Below are 14,439 nucleotides of genomic sequence, written 5' to 3'. Positions count from 1 at the left end.
AACACAAACCCTGACAGCAAAGACAAATGGTAACCCTGTGGAGAGTTAAGTGCAACACCTGAATAGGACAGAAACAACCCCAGCAGCAAGTCAGTGGTGCTTTCTGGTCCTTCTACACACATCCTGGGCATCACTCAATCATAGCATATTGGGGCTGGACCAAGCTGTGGGGTTCCCCTAGATCTGAGTCTTCATTTTGCAAGTCAGGAGAATGCAGCCAGCCTTGTGAAGGAACAGGACTGAAGTAAGTCTAGGGTGTTCCTCAGTTGGGAGAGAGAGGTCTTGACTTGCTTGCATGGATGAGGCCCTGCAATTGATTCATAGCACCGCATGAAAAAAAACAAATATTATGACACCTGTTATAATCCCAGCACTTGGGAGATAGATGCAGGAGGATCAGAAGCTAAGGGTAATCTTTGGCTATATAGAGAATTCAAGGCCAGCCTTGGCTGTCTGAGATCCTCCTAAAAACACCAAAATAATCAGTATCACTATCACCACCACCACCACCACCACCACCACCACCACCACCACCACGGTCTCAAGTAAAGCATTGGCCAGGAGGAGATGCAACCCAAGTTTCCTACTGGTTCTTACCACAGCTCATTATTACACATTACTGTCCAGATCACCTAGGCATGTAATAGTTAAGTTCTTTGCTCACACAAGTGAGATCTGGCGTTCTTTTCTATTTACTTAAATTCTAAGAGAACAAAATTCACACCTCAGATGTGTCTGTAGGTACCATTTCTACCAACCAAGATAGGGAAAGCTGGAATGAAATGCAGGTTCTAACCTGTCCAGATCCCGAAGACAACACCTCTGGGCTATCAGAGTCCTGTGAGTAGCAGTTTTTGTCAGCTTTGAATGTTCAGGAAATAAGAATTGAGAGTAAAGAAAGCCACTGTACTATCTCAGCGAGAGTGGAATAGGTGAGAAAGCCAGGTGACTATGCCATAGTAAGCTTCACTCAAGTGATGCTGAGCCTGTGACATGGCAGCATCCTGGGTGGGGCCAGTGGTGAGGATGGATGGAGACAGAACCATCTCCTTAGCCTAGGTCTAGATTTCCAGGGTGCTTTAAATATTGACCGCTATGAAACAGCACAGCTGTGCGACAAGCAAGGGGAGCCTTTGTAACAATAACTGTGAGGCCCTGCTGTGAATGGAAAAGCTTCTCAGGACCCCATTTCTGCTGCCCACCTGCCTTGGTACGTCACCTGTGGCCAGCTGCCCCAATATCACTACCGTGTCTGCCCAGACCTGCTAGGAACACATGCTATCCCCGGATCACTGCCATTGACTACCAGAACTTCAACCCTGCTAGACTCCTCCCTCAAACTCCTGCCAGTCAATCTGTGTGACATTGGGTGTCAGGAAGTTCTGAGAGTTGGTAGATGGGTACCATAGCTGTGCAGGCTCAGATATAAAAATGGAGGTGATAATTCTCACTTCTGGGAAGATTAATGGAGAGAGAGCTCATAAAGCCCCCAACACTAGAGAGAAATATTTATTCTAACCCCATATACGACCCTCTTCTAGTCCATCCAAATGGGCAATCATGGGTCAAAAGGCACACAGAGAAATCTTTCCTTTGCAATTGTCTTCTTGACTCAGCCTCACTCTCTAGATGCTCTGGGCCTACAACTTAGGGTTGCATTCCTATAGAGGATCTCAGCAGGCATCCATCTCTCTCCAAACTTTTCCTTGTTAAGGTTACCACGGAAGTGGACTACAGTGGCCCCAAACCATCAACCATCATCTTGCCTCTCAAAGCTCTAGCCAGCCAGACCCCACAGAGTGTGGCTTCTTGGCTCCTACAATGAGTCTCCATTCCTCATAGGTAACCCTCCTGAGGAAAGACACAGCTCCTAGAAAAATGTTTCCCTCTGGGTACAAATTTTCAAGCATTTAGGGTAAATCAAACATATTTACTTTAGCAATGTTGGGGGTTTGAGAAAATCCATAATGTCTTTGGCCTCAAGCCCTCTTCCTATTAATTATTAAACCCTTGTGTGTTTCGAGGGTAATTGAATCCATGTTTCTAATTAGTTTACACTTAATTCATCAGAACAATTTTTAAAGGGCTGATGGATGTCCCAATAAGCCTCATGGGCAGTTAATGAATCTTTATTTAAGAAGAAATTGGATACCCACCAAACTTAGCAGTGGCTACCTCCAGGGAACAGGCTGGGACAAGGGCTGGGGACAGAGGCACTGGGGCTGTGTTTTCTCTGTACACTATTTGACTTTTCTGAAGTGATAGGTACTTATTGCCTTTACTATTTGAAAGAAACAGCTTAAAAAGAAGTGAGGTGGGGTTTCTTTTCTTTTCTTTTTTGTTTTTTCGAAACAGGGTTTCTCTGTGTAGTTTTGCGCCTTTCCTGGAACTCACTTTGGAGACCAGGCTGGCCTCGAACTCACAGAGATCCACCTGCCTCTGCCTCCCGAGTGCTGGGATTAAAGGCGTGCCCCGCCGCCGCCGCCGCCCCGCCACCACCACCACCACCTGGCGGGGTTTCTTTTCTTTAAAGAAATGAAATGTGTGTCGTCAAGCCAATGGAATGGCGAACATCTCTGGTGGAAGAAGCCTGGTTTGGGGCTCTGGAGACCACAGTGTATTTCTCTGGCCTCTTGGCAGCGCAGAGACCTGGGATTCTGAACCCTACCAATGTGTGTTGTTGACTAATGCCAGTTGAAAACCTTCCTGTGTGCCCCTGCTTCTCTGAGAACATGTCAAGCTTCCCATAATGCACACAAAGCCCCTGGTGATCTGGTCCCTCTCCACCTCACAACATTCCTGCCACTATACATCAGCCCACTGTTGTTTATTCAGCATCTTGCCTCTGGTGCTTTTGTCTGAACCTATCATCATGGCTTACCTTCCCCACGTCTCCCTCTGCAATCCCTCCTTCCAGAAAGCATTCACTCACTCATTCACTGGGCAGCTCTCTGTTGAGCACCTATTATATGTCAGGCTCTGCACTAGACCCTGGAGCTACAGCAGAGGGAAAAGAAAGGGTTCTGGAATCACAGAGAATACAGTATTGTGGATTGGACAAATGCCACATACATATAAAACCTGGAAAGATGGATACATGGACACCTGAGTGGGTATTCCCTCAGGTCGGGAGGAAGTATGTTATGATTTAATTATGAAATGCCTTCCACAGTCTCATATACTCAGACTCTGGCTGTAAGTTAATGAGCTTTGGGGAAGTCACTGGATCTTGAGGAGTCAAATGTTTGCCCTAGTCTCCACACTTAGGATGTGGCCACAAGCTAATGGACTTTGGGGAAGTGATTGGGCCTGATAAACAGATAAATCGATTGATAGATTCATAGTATGCTGGCATTCTTAGGAGGCTGCTTCTAGGAAGTAGCTCACTGGGTGTGTATCCTCTGTCATATAACCTGCCCTAGCCTCTTCCTGTATTCCTCGTTTACTGTTTCCTAGCCACGAGGATGCGGCTTGTCCCACGCTGCCACACTCTCCCTGCTATAACAGACTGATAGGCCTCTAAACCCTTGAGGCAAAATAAACCTCGTACCTTTTAGCTTGTTCATGTCATACCTTCCCTCACGGCAACAAGGTGAGGACCGACTTCGGACTTCTTGGCTGAGGACATGACAACCGAGTGGAGATGGGGACCAAGCAGGGGGTTAGTTAGAAGGAGAGCATCTCAGGCCCCCAGACCAGCATCCACGGAGGTCCCCCACTCCTAGACCAGGGCAGCTTCCTTGCTCAGCTCTCAGCGTTGTCTGCCCGATTAGTCACCTGGCTCCCTCAAGATTCTGGAAGTTCCTTGAAGGAAGAAACTGTCTCGTTAACTGTTATGTCTCCAACACCTGGCACTCCTGGTAGGCATCCAATAAACATCAAATCCTGACGGTGAATGAATCACCCAATATGTCTGGCACAGTGGCAGGCACACAATGGCTTTTCTGTGTCGCGGAACTTCTTGTCCTTTCCTAGTGTCCCCTCCCCCTCTCACTCCTACCACAATATTTCTTCCTCACCCCCAGGGGTCCTCTCAGCCACCTCCTGTCCACAAAAACCACATTCCCAAAGGACTCCAGGGAGAGGACTTGCCAAGGACAGCCCTGTTGATGTGCAAAGCGCATCACGGAATCTATTGGGAAGGTCCTACTGGGGGCGCGTCTGCCGCGACTCATATCCCTAAGGAGACAGTAAATCTGGCAAATTTGTGGATCGTTACAACTTCCAAACAGGTGTCTAACGCCAGTTGAGTGAGATCTGAAACCAGCTCCAAATGACTGCAACTCCATTCCACCTTAGGCGGATGGCAGACCGTCTACTGCCAGTAACTGAACGAACGAGTCGCAGCACTTCCCATAACGGGAGCCCAAATGTCTAAATTAAGGGATGCTTAGCTGTGCTTAACTGGGGCCGTCATCACCAGCGCCCTATAAACCCTCCGCCTCACAGAGATGCAGTTTATTAGTACAGCCTCCATAGATTATGTTGGCTTGTGCTCCATTAGCAAGCTTCATTCCACATTAAACTGCAGTTCGATGGGATGTTTGCCAGCTCTGGAAGGCCATCTAATTGTACAAAAGCAGAGACGTGGGGATTGTTTCAGTAATTCATCCAGGCAGGGCTGACACTGCATTATCTGGAAGGCACTTTGTTCTTTTCTTGCTAATTTTCAAACTCCTATAGGCTCCCCAGCCTTCAGGACCATTCCCCACCCCATTCTCCCACCCTGATCCGCTATGAGAAGAATCTGATCAGCTTCTATTGTAAATTTAATTTCAAGCAGCCAGACGCTGCCTTCTGGCACCCCAGGATGTGGCTGCTTGTGAATAGCACTAGATGAAATGTGAGATCTTGCAAGGAGATGCTCTGAACTCCTGCTGGAGAGAGGCAGGCGCAGGGAGATGAATGGTGTCTTCATATTGCGCAAGCTGCGCACGGCGCACGGTGCCTACTGGCACCTCTCTGCCAGCGATGCCAGGTGAGGCTGCCAGTGTAGTGTCATTGAGAAAGCTCCATTTTGCAGAGGAGAAAACTGAGGCTCAGATGGATTGATTTGGTTGCCCAAGGTCATAGACAGATAAAGAAGCCTGAACACACATGATTCTGAAGCTGAGGTCTTTGAACATTCAAGTGTCCCCAGGGTGTCTTAGCTGCAGAGGTAGTGCACTGGGAATCAAGAGTTCTTTGCTGGGCACAAGTATCCTGCACATCATGAGATCTGTAGGAACATCCTTAGCCTCAACCTGCCAGCTGCCACTAGCATCCTGCAGACACGCAATCAACAACATCGAGGAAGGCCAGGACTATAGCACAGTGGTAGAGTGCTTGCTTCACATGCCTGAGGCCCTAGGTTCAATCCTGGGTACTGCCACATTCACACACAAAACATTTCCAAGCACTGTCAGAGGTACTGTGAACATCTAGATTGCCTCCATTCAAGAGCCGCTGCTTTCTTACAACTTGGAAATTTACGCTTGATTTTCTAGGTTTTTCTATAAATATTACTTTTACCTATATCTCGTACAATTCAAGATGATATACACACATGGTTTTATTTAATTCTCACTGCCAACCATGGAGAAATTTAGATAGATATGACAGACCCATTTTATAGATGGGGACACTGAGGGTAGCATGGAAGCATCCTGCCAGGGCCTCACAAAAAAAGGACCTGGAGCACTTACATATCATCCACTTGCAGGGTGAGAGCATACAGCAGAATCCGGTGAGAGGCTTGACTCTGCCTCAAAGCGCTTATATTACAACTGGGGGTTAAACCACAGCTCATAACCAACCCCAGGAGTGAGCAACTGCAGAAAGGTGGGTTTGAAGGGCGGGCAGTTGACTATTGATCAGGGTGTTGGAGGGATGTGGAGAAGGGCAGAGTGTATTAGGAATGCAGGGAGAGCAGTCACCACATAGCGCCTGTCTGCTAAGGTACAGGCAGTAAACAGAGAGTGGCAAGTGATGCAGGTGGAGAGAAACAGGTTTCTCTCCTGCTGCAGGCCTCTTGGCGGTTCCCCTCCACCATCAGCATGGGAAGGGAAGGGAAAGAGGAGCATTATGGGATCCAGAACACACTGATACATCTGATACATTGCATGCATACAGAACACACACAAGATACCCTGCACACACATTTCATACACACATCATACACACACACATTAGACAGATATGTGACATACCTCACACATCTAATGTTTGTTTACATATGTACACATGGCATACCTATGCATGCTCTATGATCTGCATATATGTTGCATGCATAAACTTGCTGCATTGCATAACATCATACACCTTGATGTATGCACAACAATCAACTTCCCTGAGCATAGTTCTTTCCCCCATGTCTTTCTACAGTGCCTGCAACTCCCTGATGGAGAAGTCTCATGGGAAGGTACAGATTAAGTGTCAGGACAGACCCAAAGACTTTCAGAAAAATGTCTGAGTTCTTAGGCCCCAGCTCTGAAGGGCAGCAAGGATGCAAACAACATTTCTGGAGCAGGTTGGGATCTGCAACAAAAGGTTCACAAAGAACAACCCTGGGAAGTGAGACAGTCACCTCCACTTCACAGATAAGGCTCAGAGAAGTCAGACTTGCATGACATCATACCATTAATAAAATCAGAGATTAGGGCTGGAAGTGGGACTCAGAGGGTGGGGCAGATTTGTTGCTTAGCATGTGTGAGGCCCTGGGTTCAGTCCCTAGCACTGTAATATAAACATGTAAGTATGTGTGTATATGTGCTTATGCACGTACACACATTCACACACAGTGTAAAATCTAGGCCCATCTTACTGGGAGCGTCTCCCAGGATAATGCTGCAAGAGATGACTCACCTGTTCTACTCGATGAGTGAAGAAAAACGTCAGTGCACAAACATGCTGGCCAGCCAAGTCCTGGCCAGATGGTAGGACACATTGTCCTGTACCCACATTTCTCACATCACATCACACATACTTATTAGATTTACGTGTCCTATACTGCACACCTCAAATGCATGCTCATTGTACATTGCATGCATACACATTATATACATATCCATGATATAAGATATGCATGTATATGTAACATGCATGTACATAATGAACATTTTCCTGTGGACTGGAATTTACTACAGGCTCATGTAACCTACTTTCTGTCCCTGAGCTAGACATTGCTGAGTCATCTTCTACTTACTCTCTTTTATTCCCTCCAAGTCCCCAGGAAGCTAGTAGTGACCCTTGGACAACTATTCCTCATAACATAAAAGTCCATCCCATCTCCTCTCTCCATTGTTCTTGTCCAGGCTACCACAGTTCTAGGCCTGGCTTGGCAGTCTCTTCCCATGTATTTCTCATATAGTATCCAGATTATGCCAAGGTCCTCTGCTTGGACACTTTCCTTTGAAGGGTATCTGCAATGTAACTACAATGGACATACTTCATGGTGGGAAACTACGTACTGTCCCTCCATCCTCCAGACAAGGACGAGGATGCCACCCTCACCACTTGACAGTGTTGTCTTGGGGCTTCTGGCCAGTGCTTCCAAGCAAACAGAAAGGCAGACTATCCAAACTGAAAAGGCAGTAGTCAAATTGTTCTCACTCAGAGATGAGCACAGAACTGTGTGCAGCATTAGAGAATTCAGGAAGGTTACAGAGCACAGATCAATATGGCGAAGTCAACTGCATTTCTATGGATTAGCAAAACTAAAATCAGAAAAATTGATTCTATTCACAATGGCATCAAAAGAGCAAAAGCCTGTGAGTCATTCTGTTCAAGATGGAGCATCGAGGCAACAATGGGACTCCACTCCACCTGATCTCATGGTCCTCCTGGAAGTGACCCAGGGCATGAAAGAAATACATCAACTCTGGACGAGACCTCAGTCTCCACACTCTACAGCACTCAGGAACTTCCTCTAGATGACACCTACCCAGCCAGCCAGACTCCATTAAGGGAAAGGTTAGCAGGATGTTGACAGAGAGATGCAGCTTAAAATATGCTTCGAGGAAGTCACTTTAACCACGAGCAGAGTGAAAAGCATGGGGGAAAGTAAAGAAACCTTGTACTTGAAGACGGAAAAAGAAGAGACAGCAATGAGGTTTAAAAATAGACAGCATTAAACATCAGAGATGAGTAAGCCCATCAATTACACCCAGAAGGTGAGTGGATGAAACTTCTGCTGCTAAAGAAGGCAGATCCTGCTAGGAACTCTTAAAAACCCAGTGACACTTTAGGGATAAAAGCTATCCATAAAACAATACCATCGATATATTAAAATAGAGGAACTGGCAAAGATTGCCCAATAAACACAATTCTAAAAGGAAAAAAAAAGGTGGCAATATTCCTATCTAAGTAAAATCAAAGGCAAAAGAAATCGTTGAATAAGGAACATAGTTTTATATTGGGAAAATAAACATTTTCAGGAGTTGGGGAGAGGCTCAGTGTCTAAGACCATATTGATCTTGCAGAGGACCAAGTTCAGTTCTCAGCAACCACGTTAGGCAACTCACATGTGCCTGTAACTCCAACTCCAAGAGATCTGGCCTCCAAGGGCACCCACATTCACCTAAGATGCATATAAGCACACATGCATGCCTGTATACACACACACACACACACACACACACACACACACACACACACACACACAATGTAAAAATAAAAATATGCATCAAAACACATAAAACTAAAACTTACAAATAGCAGGAATAACATCCGACAGAAACAATGCAAGCCTGAGACCACTCCATTGCTTACCTTGATGAATATCAATTAAACAATGAATAGGAAATTAGAAAAACCCCACATGGTTAATAACATGAATTTGCATCCTTCAATTTAGAACATTTGATTTTTCCAATACTCATAGAACATTTATAAAATATGGTCTTAAAAGAAAGGAGGGGATCAACAATCCCCTAAAGTGGAAAGGCATAATCCAATCATAATGCAATAAAACTAGATCATCAGTTTTAAGAGAATAAACAAATAATACCTGAAAATTCGAGGAAAGGCCTCTAGAGTCAAGGAAAGAACAGAACTGCAATTAGAAACTCTTTCAGAAATAAGAGCTACCCATCAAAATTTACAGGATCTGGTCAAAGTTGCACTTAGGGGAAAAATGCTTCTTAATGCTTTTATTATCAAACAAGAAATAATGGGACTAATTCAATTCATGAAACCCTCAAAGAGCAATGCCAGCCTAAGGTAAGTGGAAGAAAGGAATGGATAAAGATAAAAGCAGAAATCAATATGTTAGATAATGGAGAAAGAATAAAATTGATAGTCTCAGCACTGAAGGTTTTGAAAGACCAATAAAACAGGAAATGCCTGTCAAGACTGAGGGGGTGGAAAGGACATGGGAGCCCATCGAGAAGCAGAGGCAGGCCCAGTTGCCATAAAGGCAGATGCGCACAGCCCTGGGCCCTTGTGTGACAATGACCGATTTCTTCACCTCACACAAAGACAACTGATTCGTGAATAAGAAAACCAGGAAGCTGTAAGGTGAAGACGACTCAGAAAGACCTGAGAGTCCCCACCTCCGAGAAGCACCGCCCCACCCCTCCCAGGGTGGCACACATCCACGTTATCTGGGTTCATTTCTTCTCCTAGTGTGACCTCCCATCTACCAAGGGAGCTCAGAGGCAGTGGGATCCCTCCTCCTCACTGATGCTGCGAGACTCCGGCTGCTTCTGAGTGAACATCACCAACGTGGCAAGCTGGGGGTACCACACAGAAGTAATTCACCAAAGGACGACTAGAGCCAGGTAACCAGAGCAGTGTGGGCTGTGCTCCAAAGGAACACCCTCACAAAAGCCTCAATATCACCTGTGCCTGTGGCCTGGAAACTTCCCCTAGATGCCCACACAGGACAGGTGCCACTTCCCTTTTGGTACCTGCTCCCTGCCTCCCTCATGCTTCTTCTCCTGCCCAGCACCCACTGAGGAGATAACCCATGCCAGTTCCACATTAGCATGTGAACTCCATGGCGACAGTGGCTTTGCTCTGCTAACTGGCAGGTTCCCTATCGCTCAGGTCAGCACCAGCACAGAACAGATAGTCACAGAATATTTGTTGAATGAATGGAAGAGGACTTTAGTCCCCAGCACAAGGTTTCATTAAACATTGCCTGTACACCACACCCCATGCAATATCATGGCAAGATGGATAAGCCCTGTCATGCCTGGAAGAAATTACCTTACCTCTGCAGCAGCCTTCCCAGACTCCCTGGCTGGAGGACTGCCCTGCACATGAGGTATGACATATTCTAGAAACATCCTCAAGCCAGCTTGAAGGGTAAGCCTGAGACAGGCATGCTCACCCCAGACCTCCCGACCCCCCCTCCCCAACACACACACACACAAACAGAAGTTTGAAAGCCTAAGTGAGAAGGCAGAGCCAAGGCTTGTGATGGAGAGTGACAGGCCTCCAGGCCAATGAAACAGAAGCTTGTGCTGAAGCTTTCTGCCCTGAAGTCTGCCGTTCCTATAGAAGGTGATTAAATCCATCTCATTTCCTCCTCCTCCTCCTCCTCCTCCTCCTCCTCCTCTTCTTCCTCCTCCTCCTTCTCCTCCTCCTCCTCTGTGACCTCGTCTTAGGAGGCAACTCCATGGCACAACTGTCAACCACCTCAGCCTCTCTGTGGTTTCAGTTTCCACCCCACATGATAGTGTTAGAGAGGACGACAGCCATCCCAGAGTCTCAGTTCTATTCCCACAATCAAGGTACCAAATGCAAGGTCAATTTTATCAAGTATCCATGGTTCCAGACCCATGGTGCATGGTGCAGCACCACTTATCACTTACAACCTTCAGCCCCACAGGACTCAGGGCCAGGTGAAAATATATTTGTCTGTGTGAGGAGGATATGTCAGACAGACAGACAGAAATCAATGTCAGTGAGAAGACTGGAATGTCTCTATCATGCCTTCTGTTTCCACCCTGTCTTCCCAGGTGTCTGACATGGCCTCTTCTATCAGATTCTTCAAAGTAATGGGGAGCCTTAAAGAAAGCAGAGAAGCTAGGCATGGTAGTACCTGTCTATGACCCCAGCACTCAGGAGACAGAGGCAGGAGAATTACTGGGCTACGAGAGCAAGTCCTTATAACAACAACAACAACAACAACAACAACAACAACAAAACAGCAAGGTATTAACGATGGTGGGAAGTGAGACAGATGAATTTTCTTCAGTGGTGTAGGTGTCCATGCTCCTGTAAATAAGGCCTTGCCCACACCCAAGTAAGCAACCCTAATGTAAGTCTCTGGTTCATACACATGTAAAAAGACCACAGGAGTTATGAAAGTAGAAGAGGAGGTAACTGGAAAACATAAAGGAGTCAGTGGGCACAGGAGAGGGGCAAACGAGCAGTTATACTCAAAATACTCAAAATATATACATTATTATTTGTAATTGCTATATGCTAATAGAAACTTAAATAGTAAAGCAGAGGTCCCCTCTTCTCCAAGCTTGGTTCAGGGCCCAGGTGTTTGCACCAGGGAGTGGGGAGGATGGTACCTTGTTCGAAGGTTCTCTGCCTGCGGTGGGCCATCAAACACTGACAGGACGTCAAAGTCCTCTTCCAGGGCAAAGGACTGGAAAACGAGCTGGATCCTGTGCTGGTCCTCTGCGGTGATGGTCCATGTGCAGTTGGCATAATTGGGGTAGCCATAAGGGAACCCTGGGCTCTCCACCGTCCCATTGGGACCTTGCAGTTGGAATGTGCAGTTCTGGCCTGGAAGAGAGAAGGGAAGCGGTGAAGTGTGGCCAGAAGAACTCGAAGGAGTTCCCAAGAGGTGGAAGTACTGTGTCAAAGAACCATCAACCACTTTTCTGAATGCTTCCTATAGGCAGTCCTGGGCTTGACAGCCAGGGAGGGAAGATGGGTAGCAGTTATATTGAAGCCCTGGGACAGCTCAATTAGCTGAAAACTGATGCTCATAGTTAGTTTTAACAGGCACAACCACAACCAGGCTGCAGCACCCAAGCCTTGCACCAAAGCCCAGAGGACCATCTCCAACCTCCTCTGTTGCCCAAAGCTTCCTTTTCTCAGCTGACAGCCTCACCCCACCCTCCCTAGAAAATACAAGCTGCCAATGCCTCTGCCCTACACTGCCATCCTTCCTCCTCCGCCTAAATGGGACCACTGGAATTGCACACCTCCTGGCCCTTTAAGGACATTTCTTGCACAGGTCCTGTTGTCCCTTCTCCGCCAGGGGCTTCCAAAGTCAAATGTGCTCCAACTCTGTCATTCATAAACACAACTCCAGGCCACTCCTCCCGCAGCCTGTCCCTCTCCTCCCGCCCATAGCCAATTGGAATCACCGTCTGTCTGTTTCCTCATCCTTTCCCATGCCCAGCAGGTCTGCCTTCCAGCAGGAGAGCAGGTACAGCCGGGCTGCAGAGAAGATGGGCTGGGGATATGCAACCTATCGTCCTGCTAACTGATCTGTCTGAGCCCCTCACACTACTGATGAAGCTCAGGCTTCACTCTGCTTGCCAACCATAGTTCAGGATCGAACAGAGCTCCCAATGGACAGTAAATGGGAGGGAGGGTTGGAGGGGGTGGAGAGGTAGCATTTCTACCTGGTTTTCCAGTACTATTGGTGCTGCTGCTAGGGGAAGGCCTCTCTAGAAACAGCCATTCTGTGGGTTCCTTCCATACCACTGTACCCTTCTGCTCTCCTCTGAATGTTTTGGCTTCCTTTCCAGGCTCCATGATGGAGCCTCTTGTCTCTGTCCAGCCCAGACGACATCCCATTCATGCACCGATGACATACAACTGCACAGTGAAAGCCAGTTGCCATTCTTGGACCCCAGGCCTGACAACTACTTTGGGATGCACACCTGCTCTTCCCTTGTCTGCTGCATCTTCACTTAGGGGATGGGATGGTATCCCCGTTACAATTGTCTAAATAAGACAGGAAGTGACACCTTCCTCTCTTCAGCCCATGGCCAGTGTCTCTGTCTATCAAGCTCCCACCCCCATCCCCCATACCAAACTCTTCCTTAGACTCCCAACTACTCATTCATGTACTCTAGTAAAGACCAATCTCTTTTCTTCTCATTCAGAGGCATCTTTTCAACCTGGACCGAGTTATCTCCATCATCACTGCCTCCAAAACCCATCCAGTGACTCCTTACTGCTCTTCAACTAAGAAAGAAGACTAATGTCTACAGTGAGCGGGAGGTCCTCCACGGGGTTTGACATTTTGAAATCTCTCCTTTTCTACACTCCAGCTTTCCAGCCAAACTCCTGCCTTCCTCAGTCCTGTGGCTCTACATTTTCTCACTACACAGCCACAGGACCTAGCAATGTGCTGAGGCCATGCCACCTTCCCCTCTGTCTGCCAGCATCACGGCACACTTCCACACGCATGCCGTAAGCATCAGAGCAGGGAGCATGTGGGCCAAACTCTTTAAATCCTGCAGTCTCAGTAGCAGGAAGGCACACAGTCAGTTCTCAATCAGCTCACAGTAGGGCCTTTGTGTTCAGACAGTGTTTGTCTAGACAATTCTAAGATCTCTGCCTTTAGTGACTTAACATTCACAACAGCCATATGTGGTGGACACTATTAATATCTCCACCTGCCGAGGCAGAATCGGAGCAGAGGGGAATTAAAGAATGGGCCCATAGCTACCACTCGTCAGTGTTGGGGCTTCACATAGGCAGGACACTTCCTTTATGATGGTGCTGATAAGTTGATTCAACACTAATTTTTTAAAACCACTTTAGGGATTAACTGACAAAGAACACTTAATCTCTAAAATGACCTTAATATTAAGAAATCTCTTAATACAAAGTATTCCATTAATGGGGGAAAAGTTAAGGGCTTCTGAATAAATGCTAAAGAGGCATTTAATAAAATTAGACATGTAACACTGATTAAAATAAGCATTCAGAATGAGGCAGAACACTGCCTTCCCATTCAACAGCCCTTTACATTGTACTTTAGGTGGAACATCTGATAGGCATCAAAAATGTGACGGAGATGTCAGCATCCTCCCTAGGATCACGTGCCTGACTGGAAGAGCTCAGCGTGCCACCCCAGAGAAACAAAGGAGAAAGGAGGTTGCAGAGAGACGGCTGGCAGACGGTATGCTATATGCCTAGGAAGTCCAGAAGAATCGATTCCAAAGCTATTAGAACTAAGAAGAAATTTTAGCCAAGTAACCCAGTGCAAACTATACAAAAGTCAATCAGATCCGTATGCCACAGATGAAAGCGGAAGGCGGAAGTTCCTTCCACGGCAGCTACAGAGTGCAGGGTGTACACAGAAATAAACTCAGCAGATTCAGGGGTGTAGCTCAAGATACCGAGCTCACTTAGGGTTAGTGAAGCCCCAGATGCTACTCTCAGTGTCATAACACAAAGAGAAAGCGGAAGAGAGGGACAGAGAGAGGGAGAGCAGATTGAAGTGAAAAATGAATGGAGGGAGATGCGGGAGGG

General features: G+C 46.8%; 1 protein-coding gene across 3 annotated transcripts in view; it reads right to left on the bottom strand.

Moving 5' to 3' along the window:
* The window catches only part of Csmd2 (CUB and Sushi multiple domains 2), a 572,883-nt gene that overhangs the window by 492,552 nt on the left and 65,892 nt on the right, over window positions 1-14,439 (bottom strand). For all 3 annotated transcript variants that reach the window (XM_036179375.1, XM_036179376.1, XM_036179377.1), the window contains exon 2: window positions 11,508-11,724. In XM_036179375.1, the coding sequence (XP_036035268.1) occupies window positions 11,508-11,724 (217 nt within the window). The remainder of the gene's footprint in view (window positions 1-11,507; window positions 11,725-14,439) is intronic.

The sequence above is a fragment of the Onychomys torridus genome, chromosome 2, assembly GCF_903995425.1.
Source record: "Onychomys torridus chromosome 2, mOncTor1.1, whole genome shotgun sequence".
NCBI classification, from domain to species: Eukaryota; Metazoa; Chordata; class Mammalia; order Rodentia; family Cricetidae; genus Onychomys; species Onychomys torridus.
This window is presented reverse-complemented; position numbering and strand designations above follow the sequence as displayed.